Source organism: Lissotriton vulgaris, chromosome 1_1 (assembly GCF_964263255.1).
Source record: "Lissotriton vulgaris chromosome 1_1, aLisVul1.2, whole genome shotgun sequence".
Lineage (NCBI taxonomy): Eukaryota > Metazoa > Chordata > Amphibia > Caudata > Salamandridae > Lissotriton > Lissotriton vulgaris.
In genome coordinates this window covers 1,140,304,493-1,140,327,930 of record NC_141685.1, presented here as the reverse complement: position 1 = coordinate 1,140,327,930, position 23,438 = coordinate 1,140,304,493, and the positions used below count along the sequence as shown (strand labels likewise).

The 23,438-nt window shown below is 49.3% G+C and overlaps 1 protein-coding gene across 4 annotated transcripts in view; it reads right to left on the bottom strand.

The window, feature by feature from the left end:
• Window positions 1–23,438, bottom strand: part of SMARCC2 (SWI/SNF related BAF chromatin remodeling complex subunit C2) — a 482,651-nt gene that overhangs the window by 260,153 nt on the left and 199,060 nt on the right. For 3 of the 4 annotated variants that reach the window (XM_086963879.1, XM_086963886.1, XM_086963883.1), the window contains exons 18-20: window positions 22,680–22,799; window positions 22,515–22,577; window positions 21,806–22,064 (exon numbers count right to left, since the gene is read on the bottom strand). In XM_086963879.1, the coding sequence (XP_086820005.1) occupies window positions 21,806–22,064; window positions 22,515–22,577; window positions 22,680–22,799 (442 nt within the window). The remainder of the gene's footprint in view (window positions 1–21,805; window positions 22,065–22,514; window positions 22,578–22,679; window positions 22,800–23,438) is intronic. The other variant, XM_086963881.1, reaches the window with a different exon arrangement.

Here is a 23,438-nt window from a genome sequence, read left to right as displayed (position 1 = left end):
AACAAGGGACTAGTGCAGAAGTGACATCAGCAGTGTGTGCGCAACCCGCAGGGAGCGTCCGCCGAGGGCCCGGCCACACTCGAGGCATGGCGGCGCAGCTACACAGCGGCCCAGTGTGTGTGTCTGTGTGTGTTTGAGGTGGGGGGGGGTCGGGGGGACTCTTGGACAGAGCGCGTGGACATCTCTGTGCACCCGACGGGCTATGCGCTGCCCAGTGTGTGTGTGTGTGTGTGTGTGTGTGAAGGGGGGGGGGGGGGGGGGTAGGGCGCTCTACAGCACAGAATGTTTGCATGGACAACTCTGGGCCTGGGTACACGACTTATTACACGCAGTACAGTGTGAGTGTGTGTGTGTGTGGGGGGGGGGGGCGCTAGCTACAGCACAGAATGTGTGCATGGACAACTCTGGGCCTGGGTACACGACTTATTACACGCAGTACAGTGTGTGTGGGGGGGGGGGGGGAGGGCTCGTGAGCCACAGCAAAGATTGGGTGCAACCGACAACATCACCGGGGTAAACAATGGGTTATCCACGGCACAGCGTTGGTGTGTGTATGTGGAGCATTATCAATGCGTTGCACAGAAAGAATGTATGGGCAAGAACATTACTGGTGTACACAACTCATTCGCAGCACAATTAACCACATCCTACTCGGCTGCGTGTGTGCACACAAAACACGAACGCCGTTTTATTAATGGTAATACTAAACTACATGGGTCCTACATTATCTTTGTAAGTGTAAAACTGCCGTACATATTTGAATTTCAAATATTGCTTTACTAACTCGCTTTCTATTTGTAAGTACATCACAACTATTCAACACGTTCATTTTTTCGATTCCCCGTACACAATTTATATTTAAAACTTCATAAAACTGGCATCTTTCTCATGGTATTTGTCAAACTAATGATGCGACAACAATCTCGTCTTTCTCTCCTACACTGATAACTTTAACAATGAATGTCAGGAAGGGAAAAAAACAAATATGGCATAGTCGTTGATAGGGCTTGCAATTTATGGTTTTACTTTCCATTAAAACATGCTTTTTCAAGTTTCACTAATAACTCTAGCCCTATTGGGCTAATCTATACAGAATGCAAAAAGTTTTAATTTTTAATTAAAATCAGTTTTGGGAATTTTTATTCACGGACACTGCAACACTTGACTTGAGATAAGGACGTTGCCCAATTTTGGTTTTATGTACATTAGTTTAACTTGCATAGACGTTTTTCCATAAGACAACGATTGTAAACAAATGTATATTTGCAGTAGAATGTGCGAGCCGACTGTTGAACAACAAGCAATATCTGAGCTGTCCATCTGATTGGGTGCAAAGAGCTAAATACGTTTGTCCATCTAGACCAGAAGCTACGTCCACAATTTATGCGAGGTCGTGCTGAGGACTCTAGGAAAACAAACAAGCTCGAGGGCGTAGGTACATGCAAGAGTGTGAAACTGTCCTGTAAAATGTGCCACTCTGTACATCAACTGTCCTTTAAAATGTGCCATTCTGTACATCCACGTGTCGGCCGCCGTTGTGAACTATAGTGCTCACTTTTAGACGCGCGTGGGGGGGGGGGGGGCGCTAGCTACAGCACAGAATGTGCTATCCAGAAACCATTATGTGGTCCGCCGGCATTTCTTTTATTATTTCGATAAAGAGGCTTCTGGGAGTAGTGCCTGGGCCCGGCCCGGGCGTGGGCAGAGGATCCGTGCACTTCTGCTCACTCACAGGACACATCAGATGCCCCGCGGCAGCTGTGCCCATAGCTAGCCCGTTGCGTGGCGTCCTACTCTCTGGTCAAGGCGGGCTGTGCCCTCTAGCAGCGCTCGCGGCCATTCTCTGCCACACAACATGAGAGAGTGACGGGGAATAATAGAAGAAATCTGGAACAACAGAACGAGTTTAGAACAAGGGACTAGTGCAGAAGTGACATCAGCAGTGTGTGCGCAACCCGCAGGGAGCGTCCGCCGAGGGCCCGGCCACACTCGAGGCATGGCGGCGCAGCTACACAGCGGCCCAGTGTGTGTGTGTGAGGTGGTGGGGGGGGGGGGGAGGGGGTCGGGGGGACTCTTGGACAGAGTGCGTGGACATCTCTGGGCACCCGACGGGTTATGCGCTGCCCAGTGTGTGTGTGTGTGTGCGCGCGTGGGTGGGCGCTAGCTACAGCACAGAATGTGCTATCCAGAAACCATTATGTGGTCCGTCGGCATTTCTTTTATTATTTCGATAAATAGGCTTCTGGGAGTAGTGGCTGGGCCCGGCCCGGGCGTGGGCAGAGGATCCGTGCACTTCTGCTCACTCACAGGACACATCAGATGCCCCGCGGCAGCTGTGCCCATAGCTAGCCCGTTGCGTGGCGTCCTACTCTCTGGTCAAGGCGGGCTGTGCCCTCTAGCAGCACTCGTGGCCATTCTCTGCCACACAACATGAGAGAGTGACGGGGAATAATAGAAGAAATCTGGAACAACAGAACGAGTTTAGAACAAGGGACTAGTGCAGAAGTGACATCAGCAGTGTGTGCGCAACCCGCAGGGAGCGTCCGCCGAGGGCCCGGCCACACTCGAGGCATGGCGGCGCAGCTACACAGCGGCCCAGTGTGTGTGTGTGTGAGGTGTGGGGTTGGGACTCTTGGACAGAGCGCGTGGACATCTCTGGGCACCCGACGGGTTATGCGCTGCCCAGTGTGTGTGTGTGTGCGCGTAGGGGGGGGGAGGTGGGGGGGGGATGGGGGGCGCTAGCTACAGCACAGAATGTGCTATCCAGAAACCATTATGTGGTCCGCCGGCATTTCTTTTATTATTTCGATAAAGAGGCTTCTGGGAGTAGTGCCTGGGCCTGGCCCGGGCAGAGGATCCGTGCACTTCTGCTCACTCACAGGACACATCAGATGCCCCGCGGCAGCTGTGCCCATAGCTAGCCCGTTGCATCGCGTCCTACCCTCTGGTCAAGGCGGGCTGTGCCCTCTAGCAGCGCTCGCGGCCATTCTCTGCCACACAACATGAGAGAGTGACGGGATATAAAAGAAGAAATCTGGAACAACAGAACGAGTTTAGAACAAGGGACTAGTGCAGAAGTGACATCAGCAGTGTGTGCGCAACCCGCAGGGAGCGCCCGCCGAGGGCCCGGCCACACTCGAGGCATGGCAGCGCAGCTACACAGCGGCCTAGTGTGTGTGTGTGTGTGTGAGGTGGAGGGGGGGGGGGTGGGGGGGGGACTCTTGGACAGAGCGCGTGGACATCTCTGGGCACCCGACGGGTTATGCGCTGCCCAGTGTGTGTGTGTGTGCGCGCTTGGGGGGGGGCGCTAGCTACAGCACAGAATGTGCTATCCAGAAACCATTATGTGGCCGCCGACATTTCTTTTATTATTTCGATAAAGAGGCTTCTGGGAGTAGTGCCTGGGCCCGGCCCGGGCGTGGGCAGAGGATCCGTGCACTTCTGCTCACTCACAGGACACATCAGATGCCCCGCGGCAGCTGTGCCCATAGCTAGCCCGTTGCGTGGCGTCCTACCCTCTGGTCAAGGCGGGCTGTGCCCTCTAGCAGCGCTCGCGGCCATTCTCTGCCACACAACATGAGAGAGTGACGGGGAATAAAAGAAGAAATCTGGAACAACAGAACGAGTTTAGAACAAGGGACTAGTGCAGAAGTGACATCAGCAGTGTGTGCGCAACCCGCAGGGAGCGTCCGCCGAGGGCCCGGCCACACTCGAGGCATGGCGGCGCAGCTACACAGCGGCCCAGTGTGTGTGTGTGTGTGAGGTGGGGGGGGGGGGGCGGGGGGGACTCTTGGACAGAGCGCGTGGACATCTCTGGGCACCCGACGGGTTATGCGCTGCCCAGTGTGTGTGTGTGTGTGCGCGCGTGGGGGGCGCTAGCTACAGCACAGAATGTGCTATCCAGAAACCATTATGTGGCCGCCGGCATTTCTTTTATTATTTCGATAAAGAGGCTTCTGGGAGTAGTGCCTGGGCCCGGCCCGGGCGTGGGCAGAGGATCCGTGCACTTCTGCTCACTCACAGGACACATCAGATGCCCCGCGGCAGCTGTGCCCATAGCTAGCCCGTTGCGTGGCGTCCTACCCTCCGGTCAAGGCGGGCTGTGCCCTCTAGCAGCGCTCGCGGCCATTCTCTGCCAGGCAGGAATCCGTCCGAGGGTAGCGGCAAAAGCACACAGTATTAAAGGACACTTTTAGGGAAGATGCATGGTGACGTCTCTCTCTAAAAAAATAATATTACCATATATTATATAAGTAGCACCGGACCAAATTCGGGGGCGTTCCCGGCTTTTGGCTGACGTCGCGTGACGTAGCCAAAAGCCAAAAATTCTCGGGAACGCCCCCGAATCTGGTCCGAGATTGACGGATGGAGCCCTCTCCCAATGGCTAGCCTCCATTTATGGAGCTAGCCAATTAGAGGAGAGGGCGTATTCCCGACCCCACACACACACATCAAAAGGTTTTTTGGCGCATGCGTACTGAAGTACGCATCGCCAGTCAAAACCTAAAAACTGGGGTAACCATAGTCAGGTATCCACCTACCTACACAACCCCTCCTCCCCCCAAACGAAAGGAGATAAGGCTATCCTTGACCAGGTAAGCCTATATTGCCTAAGTGGCCATATAAGGAAGTACCTACACTAGCATGGTTACCCCCTGTCTCATGGTCCACTAAGCAATCCCTTACCCTAAGGGTATCATAGGGTCTCCAACATAGGGAATCTCTTCCTGTGGTGTGTTTTGGCAAAGTAAAAGGCTGGTGTTGAGATGAAGTACTGAAGTGAGACTCCTCTAATTTAGGGCTCAGCTTCCTCCAATCATCTTCCACCATGTGTGCTTTTCTTTCCAGGGCTGAGTTGCACTGTGCTCTCAGGGTCAACCTCTTGCTGCCTACAGCTGGAGACTGGGTCCCTTTTGTTGGCTTACTGGAGGGACAGTTCAGGTTTGGGGCCCTTAGGTCCCAGGTTTGGCTGTGTCCAACAGAATCCATCTGGGGGAGGTTCCTAACTAAGTGTAAGGGAGATCCCTCAGGAGTTTTTGAAATGTTCACCTTGCTAGGGCTGCTAGCTTTGGTGCCCCTAATCTGCTGATGGGGGGGGGGGGGGTTGTGGACAGGGGGCCCTTTGGGGTCCACCACTGGCCTCCCTGACCTCTGCAGCCCTGGGTTGACTGAGGCAGGGTAGAGAGGGGCAGGTTACCTGCTCCAGACTAGGTCCCACCTTGGAAGGTTCCACTGACAGCAGGGGCACTGCCAGGCTAGGCCTGACTACCTCCGGGGCAGTTCCTTCACAAGGGGTAGAGTCCGTTCCCTAAGGATTCTGACTCTCACCTAATGTCTGGTAGGAGGGAGACTTTTCTTCATCCCCAGTGCTCTCCGTCTGAGTGGAGTGATCCATAGGTTCAGGTTTCACAACATTAAAATCTGTTTGAGTTTGGGCTGTGACCATCACAGCCCAACGAACCTTTTCAGGAAGGAACTCAGTTTGGGTGTGGGCTGTGACCATCACAGCCCTGCCAACCTTTTCAGGGAAGTCTGCCTGAGCTTGGGCTGTGACCATCGCAACCCTTCCAACCTCTTTAGGAAGGAATTCTGCTTGAGCTGGGGCTGTGGCCATTACAGCCCCACTAACCTTTTCTGGAAGGCCTACCATTTTGGAATGGGTTTCTTGTTCTACCCCAGCCCAGGCTGAGATCTCTAGATCATTCCCCAGTAGACAATCTACAGGCAAGTTTGTAGACACTGCCACTCTCTTGGGGCCAGTGACACCTCCCCAGATGAGATTAACTACTGCCATGGGATGATCTTTCTGTACTCCATCAATGTTGATCACCTGACAAGTTAACCCAGGTAAAAGTTGTCCTGAGGGGACTGGACTGTCAGTCACCATAGTGATGCTAGCCCCTGTGTCTCTGCAGGCTTCAACTTTCTGGCCATTGATGTGGGGCTCCTGTCTGTACCTGCCCAAAGTGTTGGGACAGGCAGTGAAGTTGGCAAACCCCATGCCATTTTCACAGACAAAAGTAGCTACATTAGGGGACCTGGTTAGGCCAGAGTCCACATGAGTTCCCAAAGTAAACCCAGCCAAATTCTTGGGGGCACTCCCACCACCTGGGGGATTACTACTAATAGTAACAGGAGGTCTGTGAGTATTACTTGGGGGGAATGTTTTCCCTATTGTTGGCACTTGGGCAACTGCTGTCAGTCTTCCAGTGGCCATGCTGTTTACAGACATGGCAATAAGGTTTCTTAGGGTTAGAGGAAGTGTTTTGGGACCCACCCCCACCATTGGAGTTTTGGGGCCCTGTGGAGGACTTGTCTTTAGATTTATCCCCACCTTTCTCTTGAGGCTTGGTAGAATCTTTCTTCTGGTCACTACCATGATTCTTAGGCCTAATCCTGGTTCTGACCTATTTGTCTGCCCTCTTTCCCAATTCTTGGGGAGAGGTCAGTTCTGAGTCCACCAGGTGCTGGTGTAGAAGTTGGTTTTGACAATTACTAAGGATCTGCTCCCTCATAATCAAATTGTACAATCATGTATAGTCATGTACTTTGCTGCCCAATAACCAGCCCTCCAGAGCCTTAGTAGCACAATCTACAAAATCAGTCCAGTCCTGAGTCTGTGTCTTCTGGGTAACCCTGAACAACAACCTATATTACTCAGTGGTTAAGCCAAACCCATCAATTAGAGCACTCTTCGGGGCCGAGTAGTTTTTAGCATCCTCATCACTAACTGTGAGGAGCTTATCTCTACCTTTTTCTGAAAAGGAGAGCCATAACATTGCTGCCCACTGACTTTGGGGTACCTGCTGTACTTTGCAGGCCCTCTCCAAAGCAGTTATCCATTTGTGGATGTCATCCCCATCTTTGTAGGGGGGCACAATCTTGCTTAGGTTTCTATGATCATAGGACCTATCTTTATCCTTAGGGATATTGCTGCCACCAGTGGAATCTACTCCACTTATCTATTTCTCTTTTGCAAGAGCAAGTTTCTCCTTGGCCAAGGCAACTTCAAGTTCTTGCCTGTCAATCCTCAGATTAACCTCTCTCATTCTGGCCTGATGTTCTCTCCTATGAGGGGAAGTAATTCTCCTCTGAGCAGAGGCATTAGCGCCATTAGAAGCATTAGAGTGGCTGGAGTCCCCTGAGTGGGACCTGTCCATCCTATACCTCTGGTTAAGTCTCCTAATAGGTCTGTATGGGGCTGCCCCCTCTCCAGCCCCATCTAGGCTTAGGTTAGCCTGCCTAAGTCTCCTAACTTGGACCTGGCTGTCTACCTCACCCCCAGAATCTTCCCTAACCTCATCCTCATCATCTATGACTGGAGGGTCAGTGGCATCATCTGCTGAGGGTAGGACCTCATCTGCATTACCTGTAGGGCCTGTACTAGAGGCCTTAAGAACCTCAGATTCTTCTAGGAGTTCTATCGGGTGTTGAAGGGTAGGGTTAGAACCCTGTTTCAACTTCCTTGTGGTACACAAGTGTCTCAGCTCTCTGAAGTGGAGTATATCAAATCTGGAGGGTGACCTTGGAGGGTCACCTCCCACAGGTAGAGACACACTAGGTTTATCTGTGGCAGACATGATCTAGTGAGGTGTGGTGTGTGCACCTACCTACACTGAGCGTTTTCCTACTAAACCTCTCTAGGAGTTGTAGTCAGGGTGTGCTAGGCCCTTTAGTCTACAAAGACTAAGTTCCGTAGAACTTAAGTATTATAAGTCTTGTTATATGTACCTATAGGTACCTAATGTGATCTTTCAAATGATATCTCAAGATATTATGATAAAACAACAGCAAGCTCTTATCCCAACCGCTGCACACCAATGTGAGAAGTTGGCCTGATATGTGATGTCCACTAATCTAGTGGGAACCCTGTATCAGTCTAAACAACCCTTATGGTGATGGTTGTAAAGTTAACCTTATAGACCAGCTATCCTAGTGGTAGCATAGCCAAATCCGTCTTAGGCTAATCTCAAGAGGGCATGTGAAGCCAGCTGTTTTACCATATGTAACCCCTTTAATACCAAATGAAAGGACACCATACAGGTTATATATAAAATATGTATGTATTTATTTCTAACACAACCCCTCTGAACTCTTTATGAGGTCAGAGGCACAAGCACATAACAAGATACTTAATTATCATACAATAAGTTGCACAATATACAGTAGCACCCTAGGGGCACGTCAAACCATATACTAAAATAGTGGTATAAGAACCACGTCATGAACAAAGGATAGGCCTAGGGCATCGCTGGGGCTACACTGTACTACCAAAGGATAGGAAGTAGGAGGCCCACGGGAGGCTTGTGCAATGTCTTTACACACACGCAAGTTACCATAGAGTTAGAATGGGAACGAAAGAAATGGAAACTAGTTGTTTTAGGTCACTTCCGGATGGACTAGGAGAAAACTACTGAAAACGGGGACACTAGGATAGTTAATACCCACAGGAGCACCGGAGTACTCGCGTTACCTCACCCACAGGAAGCGGGTGAATAGGTATCAAAGTGTGTTGGGTTTCGTCGCTGAATCCTATGGAGCCTTGTAGAAAGATGCTGCAGGCGACCAGGAGAGAAGTGTCCGATTGGATCCAAGGGCGGATCGAGGATGAAGAGTATCTGAAAGCAGAGGGGACAGAGTCTGGGTCACTAGCCAGTGAACAGGAAGGAACCAGGCTATGTCGCGAAGCAATCAGGTAATGTCGTGAAGCTTGTCTCTGCAGCCATGTGGACCAGGAGGTGTTGACGACTACCAGGAGCTGGGCACGGACTGTCCCACGAAGGGTCTCGCTGTCGGCTTCTAGATTGGAGTCAACAAGCCTTGGCTAAGGCAACCCACGCAGGAATCGAAGATGGCTTCTGGAGCAACCAGGCCAGCGGTGGATATTCGTAGGGTCGTCATCACAGAGGGCCACTAGCCAACAGGCAAGTGACCGGACAGACGCGTCGAGCAGGAAAATGTAAAAGGGCCCCACGTGGCACTCGTGGAGTGTGGAGGGCTGATCTTTGGTGCCGATGATGCTCGGGGCTGGGGCTTCTCAGTCCCCAATTCACAACTTCGAGGGTGCCCCAGAAGTTGCACGGAAAGCAATTTGCAGGCTTTCCAAGATGGCCGGTCCCACGTCTGGCGTCGCCTCCACGGTTCTCAGCTTTGCTGTGGCTGTGGATCGGGCTGAAGGAAGTCTGGAAGTCCGGGTCTGGTCAGGCTCTGTGTTCGGGCTCTGGCGGAAGCGACACCAAAGCAAACCATTGACCGCTTAATGGTGCCTGCTTGTGCAGGGTGGTCACTCCTTGACCACAAGGGAGATTCTTCAGTCTTCTATCTTCAAGTAGAACGTCGAAGGTCCAGAGTTTCGTTTCAAGTTTCAGTCAGGATAAATCTAAAGTCTCTAGACTCAGCTCCTACAGGAAAGGGGGTGGTTACACCCCTTTCCCTTAGTCCAGTTTCGCCCTGGGGCTGTAGTGCCCCAGCAACTGGTTTGAACCTGGCTATGCATGGGACACCTTGTGCGCCCCAGGCAGTGTCTCATTTCATTCAGCCCTCCCTGCCCCAATACACTATGGCCTGTCTGGGGTGATGCTAGCACCTCCCAAGACAGGAAACCTATTGTCCAAGGCTCCCTCGCTGGAAGGACTCCCAGCAGCAGGAGGTCAGACTTGTGTCAGTGGCAGCAGCATCCATTTTGTGATGCTGAGGCTCTGGTTAACTTTAACCGGGTTTAGTGGGAACAACATGTCTTCTCCCTCTAGAAGGGTGGAATGCTACCCCAGTCGCCAGAACTGGTGAGGGGGTAGTATTCCAAAGCGTATGACACCTTACACAACATGTTTTGATATAGCCAAGCCAAAGATAGCATACAACCGCGAGGATTATAATGCACTGGTATGGCTAGATCATAGAACAGCTTTAAGGACATGGTTCCGAAAGCTGCAGACAGGCTCAGCTCATGCTAGAGCAACATCTCACATAAAACGAAGCACTCTGCCTCCAGGATTGTAAAGGCCTGCCATAGGAGTGACTTATAGGTGTATATGTGTCTATATATAAGGTTAGATATAGGTATACTATATCTAAAGCAAAGGGTGATTACACCACCTTGCCCCAGCTGAGTGATCAGCCAGTTGTGTCAATTTGGATGGCCTGCCAGGGGTGGCATAATACATGCTGCAGCCCCTGGTAGGCCTTGAATGCACCTATGCCCTGGGTACCTATGGTACACTATACAGGGGCTCATAAGGTGACCCAATATTCAATTGGAGATGTACCTAAAGTACATGGAGTCCATTTTACAGAGAGAGCAGGTAGCCTGGGGCCCTGATTAGCAGGATCCCAGGCCAACTAAGTCGAAAACCAGCTAAACACTAGGCAAAAGATCTGGGGTAACCATAGTCAGGTATCCACCTTCCTACACCCCCTTTTAGCTGGGGACAAGGCCGCTGCCTCTCTAGGGCTTACAACTTTTCCGTCCATGATCCCACCCATAGTTCACAACTCCGACTTTACCCCCGGTTAAATTCGGTGGGGTTTCCGCATTGGACTAAGGAGGGACAGCATTCCATAGGACATATCTTTGACACCACAGGGCCCCTATCCTTTTTCGACTTCCGCAGGAACCAGGATATACCGGAAACAGAACGGTAGAACTATTTGCAGATCTGACACTGGGTGCTTCACTCTGAAGTGTAGGAGGGTGGCAAGAGACATCTTACACCATTTGAAAAGTGGGTACTTACGAGACACACTGATTCACATTTGACATCGGATTTGTTTAAGTTTACCAAACATGTCCCCGACACTGGGAAAACGCCTGGTCAGTTGCGGTGGGAGGGGAAACTGGGCTGAGCACGGACGCAGAAAAAGTGGTCAGCGTCTACCATAGGGCCTGCCACAAAGCGCGTAATGTAGCCTCCATTGAAACGGCCACAAAAGTAGTATCTTAAATGTTATTAACCGACGCTTGATTTTTAATCATGCTTTCTAGCTTACCTATTTATACTTTTAAATGAAATGGCCCATATGATGTCCCCCCCCCCACAAGATGTGATCTGCTGCCCTAAACTAATATTTGTTTCTCTGCCAATTGCACCTTATGATCCCCATGAAAAATGTACCACCACTTTGTTCCTAATCCCTACTGTTTTTAATTTTAGTAGGTTATTCTACTTTGTGATGTCACTAATGAAATTGTGCTTTTATGGCAGTAATTGCCGAAATAAAGTTTATATTGACTTGACTGAGTAACTTGAATGAATGAATGAATGAAAATTGCACTTGTATAGCGCTATCTACCCGGAGGCCTCGTAGCGCTTATGACTGAAAGCTTACTTAACACAGGCTCGGGCAGATCAGCAGAGTTTAGCGTACAAGTGGGTTTTCAGGGCTTTCCTGAAGGCCAGATGATTAGTGGTTTCTCACAGGGGTAAAGGAAGGGTGTTCCAAAGTTTAGCCGCAGTGTGTGAAAAAGAACGGCCTCCCCAGCGGGCTTTCCTGATTCTGATCGAGGTAGCCAATTGGAGGGTACCGGATCGGAGGGCACGGGATGGGGCATAGGGAGTGACCAAAGGCTGTAAGATTGCAGGACCCAGGCGATAGAAAGCTTTGTGTAAAATACACATGGCCTTGAATTGAACTCTAGCCGCTATGGGGAGCCAGTGAAGCTCCCTTAGGGCATTCCTTGCTGACTGCCAGCGAGGAAGATTGTAGAGCAGCCGGGCCGCACTGTTTTGGGTGACTTGGAGCTTCTGAGTGACAAAGGATGGGGCTCCCATATAGAGAGCGTTCCCATAGTCCAGGCGAGATAGTATGAGGGCCTGGACCAGGATCCTCCTTGCCTGAAATGGAAGCAGAGGGAGCACCTTCCGCAGCATCCTCATCAATCCAAAACAGGTAGCGGCTGTTTTTGTGGCTTGGGCCGAGAAATTCAAGGTGGTATCAAACCAGATCCCCAAGCTTTTTATTTGGGGCTTGGGGACAGGAGGTGGGCCCGGACATGGTGGCCAGATGGATGCAAAGACAGAGGGAGAAGGATTACCCAATAAAATGACATCTGTCTTCTCCCCATTAAGTTTTAAACAGGAAGATTGCATCCATCTGGCAACTGCCTCCAGACAGGGGCCTAAGGTGTTGGACGATCCCTCCGAGTGGCCTAACGAGACCACCAGTTGGGTATCGTCTGCGTAGGTGACAATACGCACACCGAAGGGATGGACTATCCTGTCTAGGGGTTCCATGTAGGTGTTAAACAGGGTGGGGCTCAGGGATGAGCCCTGAGGAACCCCACACCTGAGTGGATGTTTAGGTGACACCACCTCACCCTCAAAGACCTGGAAAAAGCGGTCAGCCAGGAAGGAAGTCAGCCATTCCAGGGCCGCGCCCGGCACGCCCATGTCCGCCAGACGTTGTAATAGCGTCAAATGGTTTACCGTGTCGAACGCGGCGCTGAGGTCTAATAAGATGATGGCAACTTTTCCTCCCTGGTCTAACACTGCTCTTGCCTCCTCTGTTACCGCTAGGAGGGCGGTTTCAGTCCCATGTAAAGGGCGAAACCCTGTCTGAGAGGCACGCAGAAGGCTATTTGATTCCAAATAGTTTGTCAAGGTGTTATTTACGTGCCTCTCCAGCAGTTTGCTTAGCCAGGGGAGCAAGGAGACAGGACGGTAATTTGCCAAGTTGGACTGGTCGAGATTGGGCTTTTTCAACAAGGCCCTCACCATCGCACATTTCCATGACGGAGGTACGACTTTAGAGGAGATGGAAGTGTTGAGCACGTCCAATATGACCGGGCGAATCACGTCCATAGCCTTGCTGAGGGTCTGAGGGGGTGCAGAGTCATTGGGGGAGCCATATTGGTACTTGGCCCCTCCCCGGCTCCAAAAGAGTACCCCTCTCAAAATCCCCAATGTTGGAGAGCCTGTGGCTCGCTGGGTACCCCTACCCATTTGCTATGGGACTGTCCCTCTCTTGTGGGTTATTGGAAGCAGATCCTAGATGATAAAGACTCCCACTTTGACACCCAAATCCAGCGTCTTCCAGTGTATTCTCTCCCGGGCCTCCCAAACCCAATCACTTTTCCGCTTAGATCTCAGAGGGGCAGGCAAATGGCACTCACTTTAGAGGCAGCCTTGCAAAATATACTCTCTTACTGGGGCACTACGACTGTCCCAACTCAATCGGGATGGCTCCATAGATTGTGGAGCATATTGGGGATGGAGGGAATCTCGTTGTCCCTTGTGCACCCGGGTACCTCATTCTACGACTTGTGGGAACCCTTTCTCAAACTTTTGACCTCCGAACAGTGGCGTCACTAGGGGTGGTGTCACCCGGTGCGGGTAACTCATGGTGTCACCCCCTCACAACTTACCGGATGGACCAACTCACCCTCTGCCTGCACTATGTCCCCTCTGCCTGCACCATCTCTCCCTCTGCCTGCACCATCTCTCCCTCTGCCTGCACCATCTCCCCTCCGCCTGCACCATCTCTCCCTCTGCCTGCACCATCTCCCCTCCGCCTGCACCATCTCTCCCTCCGCCTGCACCATCTCTCCCTCTGCCTGCACCATCTTTCCCTCTGCCTGCACCATCTCCCCTCTGCCTGCACCATCTCTCCCTCTGCCTGCACCATCTCTCCCTCCGCCTGCAACATCTCACCCTCTGCCTGCACCATCTCCCCTCTGCCTGCACCATCTCTCCCTCTGCCTGCACCATCTCCCCTTTGCCTGCACCATCTCTCCCTCTGCCTGCACCATCTCCCCTCCACCTGCACCATGTCACCCTCTGTCTGCACCATCTCCCTCTCTGCCTGCACCATCACTCCCCCTCCGCCTGCACCATCTCTCCCTCTGCCTGCACCATCTCCCCTCCGCTGGCACCATCTCTCCATCTGCCAGTACCATCTCTCCCTCTGCCAGTACCATCTCTCCCTCTGCCTGCACCATCTCCCCTCCGCCTGCAATATCTCACCCTCTGCCTGCACCATCTCGCCTCTGCCTGCACCATCTCCCCTCCGCCTGCACAATCTCCCCCTCTGCCTGCACAATCTCTCCCTCTGCCTGCACCATCTCCCCTCCACCTGCAACATCTCACTCTCTGCCTGCACCATCTCCCCTCTGCCTGCACCATCTCCCCTCTGCCTGCACCATCTCCCTCTCTGGCTGCACCATCTCCCTCTCTGCCTGCACCATCTCCCTCTCTGCCTGCACTATCCCTCCCCCTCCGCCTGTACCATCCCTCCCCCTCCGCCTGCACCATCTCCCCTCCGCCTGCACCATCTCCCCTCCGCCTGCAACATCTCACCCTCTGCCTGCAACATCTCACCCTCTGCCTGCGCCATCCCTCCCCCTCCGCCTGCACCATCTCCCCTCCGCCTGCACCATCTCCCCTCCGCCTGCAACATCTCACCCTCTGCCTGCACCATCTCCCTCTATGCCTGCACCATCCCTCCCCCTCCGCCTGCACCCCGGGGCACTGCGAAACACAGCCGATATTACAGAAAGCGATTTCTTTTAACTACAGTATTACTTGGAATTTGTCATCTGTTTTTGTCTGTGGGAATTTCAATCTTGGGAGCTTTCTGGGCAATTTTAGTCCATTGCCTGCCTGAATTCAGTGACTAGCAATACCGAACCCTCTCATTTCAAGTAACCTCTTCCCTTCCCAGAAAACTGTTTTTATACCCGAGAAGTGTTTCCCTTTGACTTATATATGCCCATTCAGTTTAGCACTTCGATCTCTGCACTGCGATGATTTTTTTTTGTGCTTGCTTGTGGTGTTTTTCACGTGATGGTTGGAAAGTGAATTGCTTTCATTAACATCATTAAGCTCCTGCCGGCCGCAGACTGAGCTGTGTTACATACACAGCGTAACTGATTGATTGATGGTGTCACCCCATGTCAGGGGTGTCACCCGGTGCGGTCCGCACCCCCCGCACCCCCCTAGTGACGCCACTGCCTCCGAATTCCTAGAGCGCACCTGCCCCAAATATCTGAGATTGCGGCGACTTGCAGACCCACCCAAGCAAACAGACTCGAGCACCTCTGCTTCCCAGTAAGACACCTTCCCTAGGGGCAATCTTTTATTTAACTACGGAGTTCCCACTACAAGTACGAGAACGTTCAACTGAAATCAGAGGAGAAGGGGTGTAGGTTTTCCACAGCGATAATCCTTTTGCCGGATTGCATTTGATGGCCATGATGCATTTTGGTTGTATGGTGATTTATTGTCTTGAAATCAAATCAATAAGAGATTTAAACTTAAATTAGCGATAACTAGTGAGTTGCAAATTGGCCTACCTTATGAATATTAATGGAGGTAAGTTGCAATTTGCAACTCACTCGGAATCTGTGTCATCACTTGGACGGTGGCTGTGAGAAAGTGCCCTCTTTCTTGCATGGTATGTCCCCACTTTTTGCTGAATTGCTGATGTTCTTTGTCTGAGTGTGCCCTGGGCTCCTGCTTATCAGGTACCCAGGGGCCTATGTTCCTTCCCTAAAACTGCATTGAAGCCTAAACCCAATTGGCATCTCTGGCCACATGTCACCCCTGGTAAATAGTACCGTAGGTACCCAGGGCACTGTGACCAGAGAAGGCCTCTGAGGGCTGCAGCACTAACTGTGCCACCCTTAGAGGCCCTGTACCCTGACACTCTCACTCTGCCTTTGCAGGCTGTGTGTCTTGGTGCAGAACAAAGTGTAAGAGTCGACATGGCACACATCCCTATGTGCCCAGCCCACAAACAACTGCTCTGGCATACATCAGTCACCCCTCTAGCTGGGTGCCCTATGCCAGTGGTGAGGGTACAGGTGCACGAGCCCTGTACCCCTACAGTGCCCAAGTCCATTCCTGGGCACTGTAAGTGCAGTGCTGCCATTAAGAGTATATGGTGCTGGGCGTTTGTCATTACGAACTCCACAACACCATAATGGCTACACTGAAAACTGGGAAGTTTGGTATCAAACTTCTCAGCACATAAAATCCACACTGATGCCAGTGTGAGATTTAATGTAAAATGCACAACATAGGGCATCTTAGAGATGCCCCCTGAAACTCGACCAACTCCTAGTGGCCTGACTAAGTGGCTGCCTAAGCTGCCACCACCAGACATGTATCTGGACCCTGGGTCGAGAGCTTGCAGCTCTCAGGGGCCTGAAACAATGCACATCCTGGGACGAGGTGCCAAGCCTTCTCCCCCAGGATGGGCAAGGTTCACAAGAGGGGAAGCTTCAAAGGCATGCAGCCTTTGTGAGCCTCCCATGACCATTTGCTGCTTTCAGCAACTGGTCCCCACTAGTTCTAACCCCACTTTGGGAGGGAGAGCCGGCGGAAAACAAGTGAGGGAAAGAGGTGTGCCCACCTCTGCCAATTCCACCCCTCAGGTGGGGGAGGCGAGGTGAGGCACACCTCTGAGTCCCCGCCATCTTGAGGATGGGGGGACCTAGCCAACCAGAGACAGGCTCCTGCCCCCTCCCACTGGAGGGTGGCTCAATAGGGGGTGTACCACCCCAGGGAAGGGACCCATTAGTCCCTGCCGTTACCTACCTTTAATGCCACTAATAGTAATTAGGGGGCACCCTGAATCTTGCTTACTCAGATCCAGCCCGACAACAAGAAGAAAAGAAGACGAAGAACCAAACAGCTGTGCAGCAGCTAACAAGAGGAAGACGCCCACTTACTTGGTCCCAGCCCTACTGGCCTATCTCCCCTCGAACCTGCTCCTGTGAAATCCCAGTGTGTCCTGCAGCCAGCAACCTCAAAACCCCGGAGGGCCTGCCTGCCTTCACTTCCAAAGACTGCTTCTCCCGTTAACACCGGATATGTTCAACTGCAACCCCTGGCGGCAGCCAGGGACCGCGAATCCAGCCCACTCTGCACCCGCCGAACACGGCCCGAGCTCGAATGGAAAAACACCACGAGGAGGTCACCTCGGTGATCTTGACCCGCGATCCGGTGACCTCTGACCTGCCTCAAGCCTCCAGCCGACACCTGCAGCCTAAATCCAGAAGGCCCCCCACTAACCGCAACCAGGAGTTGGTAAGAAGATCCGAGCCCAAAAGGCACCCGACGCCCTACGCCTTGTGTGCCCAAAGCGATGGTGTCTAACCAACCCTTAACTTCCCCACTTACCTCTCCAAGTGGTGGTCGCAGCCAGAAGTCCTTTGTCTCCCTGCCTGCAGTGCTTTTGCAAACCGGAGGTTCTCTAGGAGCCTTGCTTCCACAACCATGTGGCCTGCTTGCCAGCAGCCACCAATCGGAGGCCCCCTATCCCCCACTGGATAACATTGGACCCCAACACACTGTACCTGACCGCCCTAGTGCCGCTGAGGGTGCAACAACAGTACATCACTGACCCTGGGGGACCCCTGAGTCTAACCCCAGAATCTTAACTCCTACAGTCGATTACTTACCTGTGAATCGTTAACCTGTTTTTCCTCCATAGGATAACATTGACAATTTTCTTCCAAAAAGTTTCTACGTGTGGAGTTTTGAAATATAAAAATATACTTTAAAAATCGCACAAATAACCAAAACGTATTTACTTACCTGTTTACAGGAAATGTCCCAGTGCTGAATCTAGGTATCCAACACTGAGTTAGAAAAGTAACATAAAAAGTAACTTACCTGTGATTTACTGAAAAAGCCTATTCTTTTCAATGCACTGTTTTTCTGCCAGAAAACGACTGTGTGGAGTTTTGAAATCTAATAATATTCTTTACAAATCATGCGAATAACTAAAACGTAATTACTTACCTGTTTACAGGAAACGTCTCAGTGCTGAATCTAGGTATCCGGTACTGAGTTAGAAAAGTAACGTAAAAAGTAACTTACCTGTAATTTACTGAAAAAGCCTATTCATTTCAATGTACTGTATGTAGTGTTGCAACCTACTGCATCCCCTGTAAATCTAACAAGGTACAATTTCTAAAGCATTTTCAAACTGTTTTATACCCAGTAACTTGTTACTGAAAAATATTTAGGGCCCGATGTAGGTGCCCCAATACCGGTCGGGAACGGCCGAAATCGTCCGTTTCCGACCGGTATTACGCTTTCTAGATGTAGGGCATGCATATACAGAAGCTGTATTTTACCGATTCTGTATTTACCGATTCGGTAAAATTACCGAATCGGTAAATACAGACTCTGTAAAATACCGATTCTGTAAATGCAGATGTAGCTGGCACATGTCAGAGTGCCACAGGACTTTAAGAATCGGTATTTTACCACCCAATCCTATTGGGTGGTAAAATACCGAATACAGGTGTGCATGCACATGTGTGCATGCACACCAGTGCCATGTGACACACAGACATGCCCTTAGGGCATGTCTGTGTGCCACATGGCACACGTGTCTGAATTCAGGGTGCTAGAGGGTGTCAAAGTGACACCCCCTGCACCCTTGCAAAAATCGGTATTTACCGAATCGGTAAATACCGATTCGGTAATGGCCATTGATTCCTATGGGCTGCAATGCCCATAGGAATCAATGGGCTTTACCGATTCGGTATTTACAGAATCGGTAAATACCGAATCTTAACGATTCGGTATTTACCGATTCTGAAATACCTACATTTCCCCCCTTCTAATTTACCACTTCTTAAATACCGAATCGGTATGATTCGGTATTTTAGAAGTGGTAATTTAGAATTACCTACATCGGGCCCTAGATGCTTACCTGTGCCAGGCTTGTTTGGTTCAAAAAATAAAACAGTATATATTTTTATACAAACACAATTGGCCTAGAGTTCAGTTATTGAGTGTGTGAATTCATTTGCTGACTGAGTTTGTACATCAGATGCTTAACACTGTCAATTGATACTGCCTTACTGCTTGACTACTCTACCACAATTAGAGAGTAAGGTTCTATCTAACTTTCCCCGCTGCCTACTTCTGGGGTCACCTGGACTCTATACACACTATACCTCATTGTGGTGTAGTATATATAGAGCCAGTTTCCTACAGTGGCCTGTTTGGGTCAGTAGACCACTATCTCTATCATTGCTTTTTAATAAAGCTATTTTATTTTAATTTTAAATGCAGCCTATTTCCCATAAAGAAAAATGGACTATGTTTTAAAGGGGAAGGGGTCCCAGAATTCGGCAGCAAAACTTCAATACATACTATTCCGATTCAGTATTTAACAAGCATCGGCAATGCAATAGGTCTCGCATTTACGAGAGTTTGAGCTTTTGGCATTGTAAATGACAATGCCTTTTATTTATGTGTTGTTGTTTAAACCGATAAATAAAAAGCATTGTCATTTACACTGCGAATAGCTTAAGTTCTCGCAAATGCGAGACTGATTGCATTACAAATGTGGTCCTGCAACAAAAATAAATTAAAAAGCGTTAGGAGAGAGAGTGTCTTGCCTGTAATAGCAGGCAGGACAAAGCTATTTGAGAAAAGTGCTTGGAGGCTGTAATTAAAGCCTACAGAGTAACAACACTCGTAACAGGGGGTGTTGTCATGGGAGGTTACAAAAGGAGATAAGGCAGTACTAAGGAGGGACCTATTGATCAATGCACAACCACAGTTTACAGTGGACAATGACAGTGGACAATGAAAACTATGGGTAGTGAGTGGGCGGAGCTTCCCTACCTGAATACAGCATGCCTCGCAGAGCAGCGCATGCATTGCCCAGGCTCGACCTAAAAGGGGACACCCTTTACAAATACCAAAATGGTATTTGGTCGTAAACCCACATTGTGATTTGGTAACATGCCACCGAATAAAGTGTGGGTTTCATACATACCAAAATGCTTTTTTGTGGACACAAACTGACAAATTCTGTGAAAAGGCCCGTTTCCTAACGTAAATAAGCTCAGTATATCTGGCCCATAATGCTTAGACGCTCACAAGGACATGTGTTCAACTTATGGGAGTACTAAATGCATTTCAAACAGAAAGAGTGAGGATCTGAAATTAAAACGGGTAACTTAATGTATCATACTTTGAAGACCTTCTGAATAAGTAGTACACCAAAGTAAAGGAACAGTGATTTTTGTTCCCTAGAAAAAAGTTCATGTCAAACTGTTCTTAAAAACATTCCCCAGACCGGGTTGTACTTCTGCTCATTTGGAAATAGCAAGAAATCACATGAGTGATATAAAGGTGCAGGATGAGGGAAAAGATGGCCTCGCCATATTAAACTTCTGAGTTGAGGTTTCTAAGCTCTCAAAGACGTACCACTGTTTTGGTACTATCCAATAAGATAATGTTCCACTTCATAAAACATTATGGCTAAACGCTGGATCCCAGTTTCTTTTGAATCAGCATATTTATTGTCTACTCTTTTATAATCTTTATTCAGAAGCTAGAAGACCCATCCACAATTTAAATGTTTAAAGAACGCTTTTGCTTTTTTTTACTTGCCAACTTTGATAATCCTTTGAATAGTTTGTTCTCTTCAGAGGTGTACATGGGAGAAAAGCAGAGAACTTTTCAACAGCACATTTAATGATCTCCTCCATCAATGGTAGCTAAGCAATGCATGGTATCCCAAACCCTTTGTAGGTATTCATGCATGTGGTAAACTCTAAGGCAGACAGACATCAATCAGATCAAAGGCGTGACCATACTGATGTTATCTGCAGAGCGACATCCTGACCTTTGCCATCACTGTCTTTAAACGAGGGGTGGGCGGAACTCGCGGAGTTTCACTCCGTGGAATTCTGCAGAGTTGCATAAAAACTCCGCAAGATTCCAGGGAGTCCAGCGGGCAGACAGAATCGGCACGTCGCACTGATTTTTAGCACAAGGAGCTTGTACAGCACGAATGGCACCACATGGCGAAACAGAGGGCGCTACTTCTTTGCTGCCACTCAAGTAGATTTTCAACTTGAGTGGTAGCTTGTTCACCATGAATGGTTGCGACAGCCCACGGCCATCCAGTTTGAAAAAATCTCACCAGCTGCCATCCTAGCACATAAGGGGACACCAATTCTCGCTCGCCAACTTAAAATTGGTGAGCAGCGCACGAGAAAAAACTCTTCGACGCAGTGGCTGACTGAGGTTTCCCAGAACTCCACATTACAAGCGTAAGATGGAGTGGGCTAAAACTCCGCCGGTGGAGTGGAATTATTCGCACACTCTTACTCTAAACATTACATGTTGGATATTACCTTCAAGGCTGACAAGTTTATTCTAGTCTTGTTACCCTATTCCTGTGACTAGAGGAGCTGTGAAATAAGTACAGTAAAGTTTACTCATGACAATAACTCCTTTTTCTTAGTACTCCAATCACATGGACCACCTTCCATTTCTTAATTACCATTAATTTTCACAAAATACTTCACATACACAGAGGGACAGCTGTTAGATTGATTCATCTGGGAATGGCAAACACAACAACTCATGCTGCAAAGCTTGGCATCCAAAGCTCTTACAGTGCAAAAACAGCTGTGTCAGTACTGTCCTCATATCCTTCATCCTACTCATATGTCTGAGCAGGAATCAAGGAATTAGAATGAGGTAGATACTGCAGCAAGTAACTTGTAGTAAGTTGGAATTCTAAAAGTTTGGCTTTGATTTTACAGCACGCTACATATCATGCATGCTGCAGAGCCACAAGAGTAAATATCTGCTGCAGAAACATATCACACAAGAATATGGGTCACTGAAGGTTTAAATCATTGGCACCATTAGGAATGGTCATCTGCAAGACAACCACTAATGTGCTCATCTCATCTTACAAGTCCCAATTATAGTTCTCCCACAACATAATATAAATGATCCTGGAACACCTCTTCTCTTCCTGTGCATAGGCATGTCCCAAATTAACATAGTCATTCTACAGCACAGCCCTTATATTCACTCACCTAATGCAGATTTTGCAGCCGCCGACGCCACTCGAGGGTCCACCACGGAGGCAAGGAAGGCCACAGTGCTCAGGACAGGGTTTCCTGACTGGCTGAAGGGGATGGGCTGGAAGGCAAGTGGTCCAAGGGATGACTCTGAATCTTCTAAGTAGGGGTCCTCAATTGGAAGGCGCAGAAAGTGGAGGATGCACTCATCTTGCGTGCGGCTGCCCACGTGTTCCGACACTTTGTTCCAGTCATCTTTGTACATCTCCAAGGCCTGCCAAAAAGACGCAGCACCACATCAGAGCTCTCACTTTTTCTTAATTAGTTAATTTTCAGATATTTACCTGGTCATGTAGTAAATAAATATTTAAGTTTGAGAAAATTAGGATTTTCTTCCTTAACAGTAATTTTTCAGCATCAATTCTTCAGATTTTTACGTTTTGGATTTTTCACCCACTCAATAGAACTGCTCTAAAAGCAGAAAGGAATTCTATACTTACAAAGATGGAAAGGATCTGTGCTGAAAGTGACAGCTACTTCTCTAAAAATGGCGCTCACAAGCATTAAATATTTCCTTACTTATAGGGATAATGGCAAAGAAATATTTTATATTTGCAAGTCCTCCACAGCAGGTCTCTTTTCTGCTTATACTTCACTATAGAAATTAACTTCCATCATCTTCCCATTTTCCCATTCCCATTGGAGGTATACGGCAGTCCCACACCTCTAGCAGCAGTAGTGTCTCTTGCTCTGACCAATCTCGCGTGGCACTGGCTGCAGCTTTGCTCTGTGAAGACGACATAAGAAAGGTTAGAAAAGTAAGAATGGGTAGTACCAAAGAGTAGAGGATGCTGTGGATGTAGCCTCCTGTTGTGAAAGGATCCATTACCTTGGAAAGAGTGTTCTTCTTGCTGTACATGTCTGTCCTCAACCCAAAGTTCTGCAGGTCGGTGGGCTTCTCCTTCGCCTTTTCTGGGAAGTTGAGCATTTGTTGAGCTGCTGGTGACTGCTGCAAGATGAAGGGAGGGTTAATGAAATGATTAATTCCCAGTCATATTGGTAACAACCATAAAATATTATTGGGCTATGCCAATATCTCCGGGAATTTCAGAGATTCAGTACCCAAACTCACAAAACGGCATTCAAGAGTTTTGTACAGGTTTAAGAGGTTATCTGAACAGTTGAGGTAAAAGTTCATTGGAGCATACATTTAAACTGGGACAAGCCCTCAACCCATCGGGAAAAAAAATTGAGGTAGCCCTGACCATTTTTACATTTTGAAATAAGATCGCTTTCCAACTCAGATTCCGGGAATAATTAAAACCAGGCAATTCTGGAAATATAGAGAACAGGTGGTGAATCCCCCATTAGACCATAACATCACACTGTTACCAAAATCCCATTCTTTGAAATCACTCAAGGAGCCTGCTATCACTTTAGGAATTCGTCATCGAACTGTGACAACACTTCATAAACTGAATGTCGCACTGCAACGCAATGACAGACTAATGTGAGAGACAACACTTTAACTACATCCTGCCTACTGACAAAAGGACTGTTTTGCATGTTTTTTAATTGCTCTCTTTCAATCACTAGGATATCCACCAACTTTAAAAAGCCATATGAATATCCAACAAATTTCCACTGG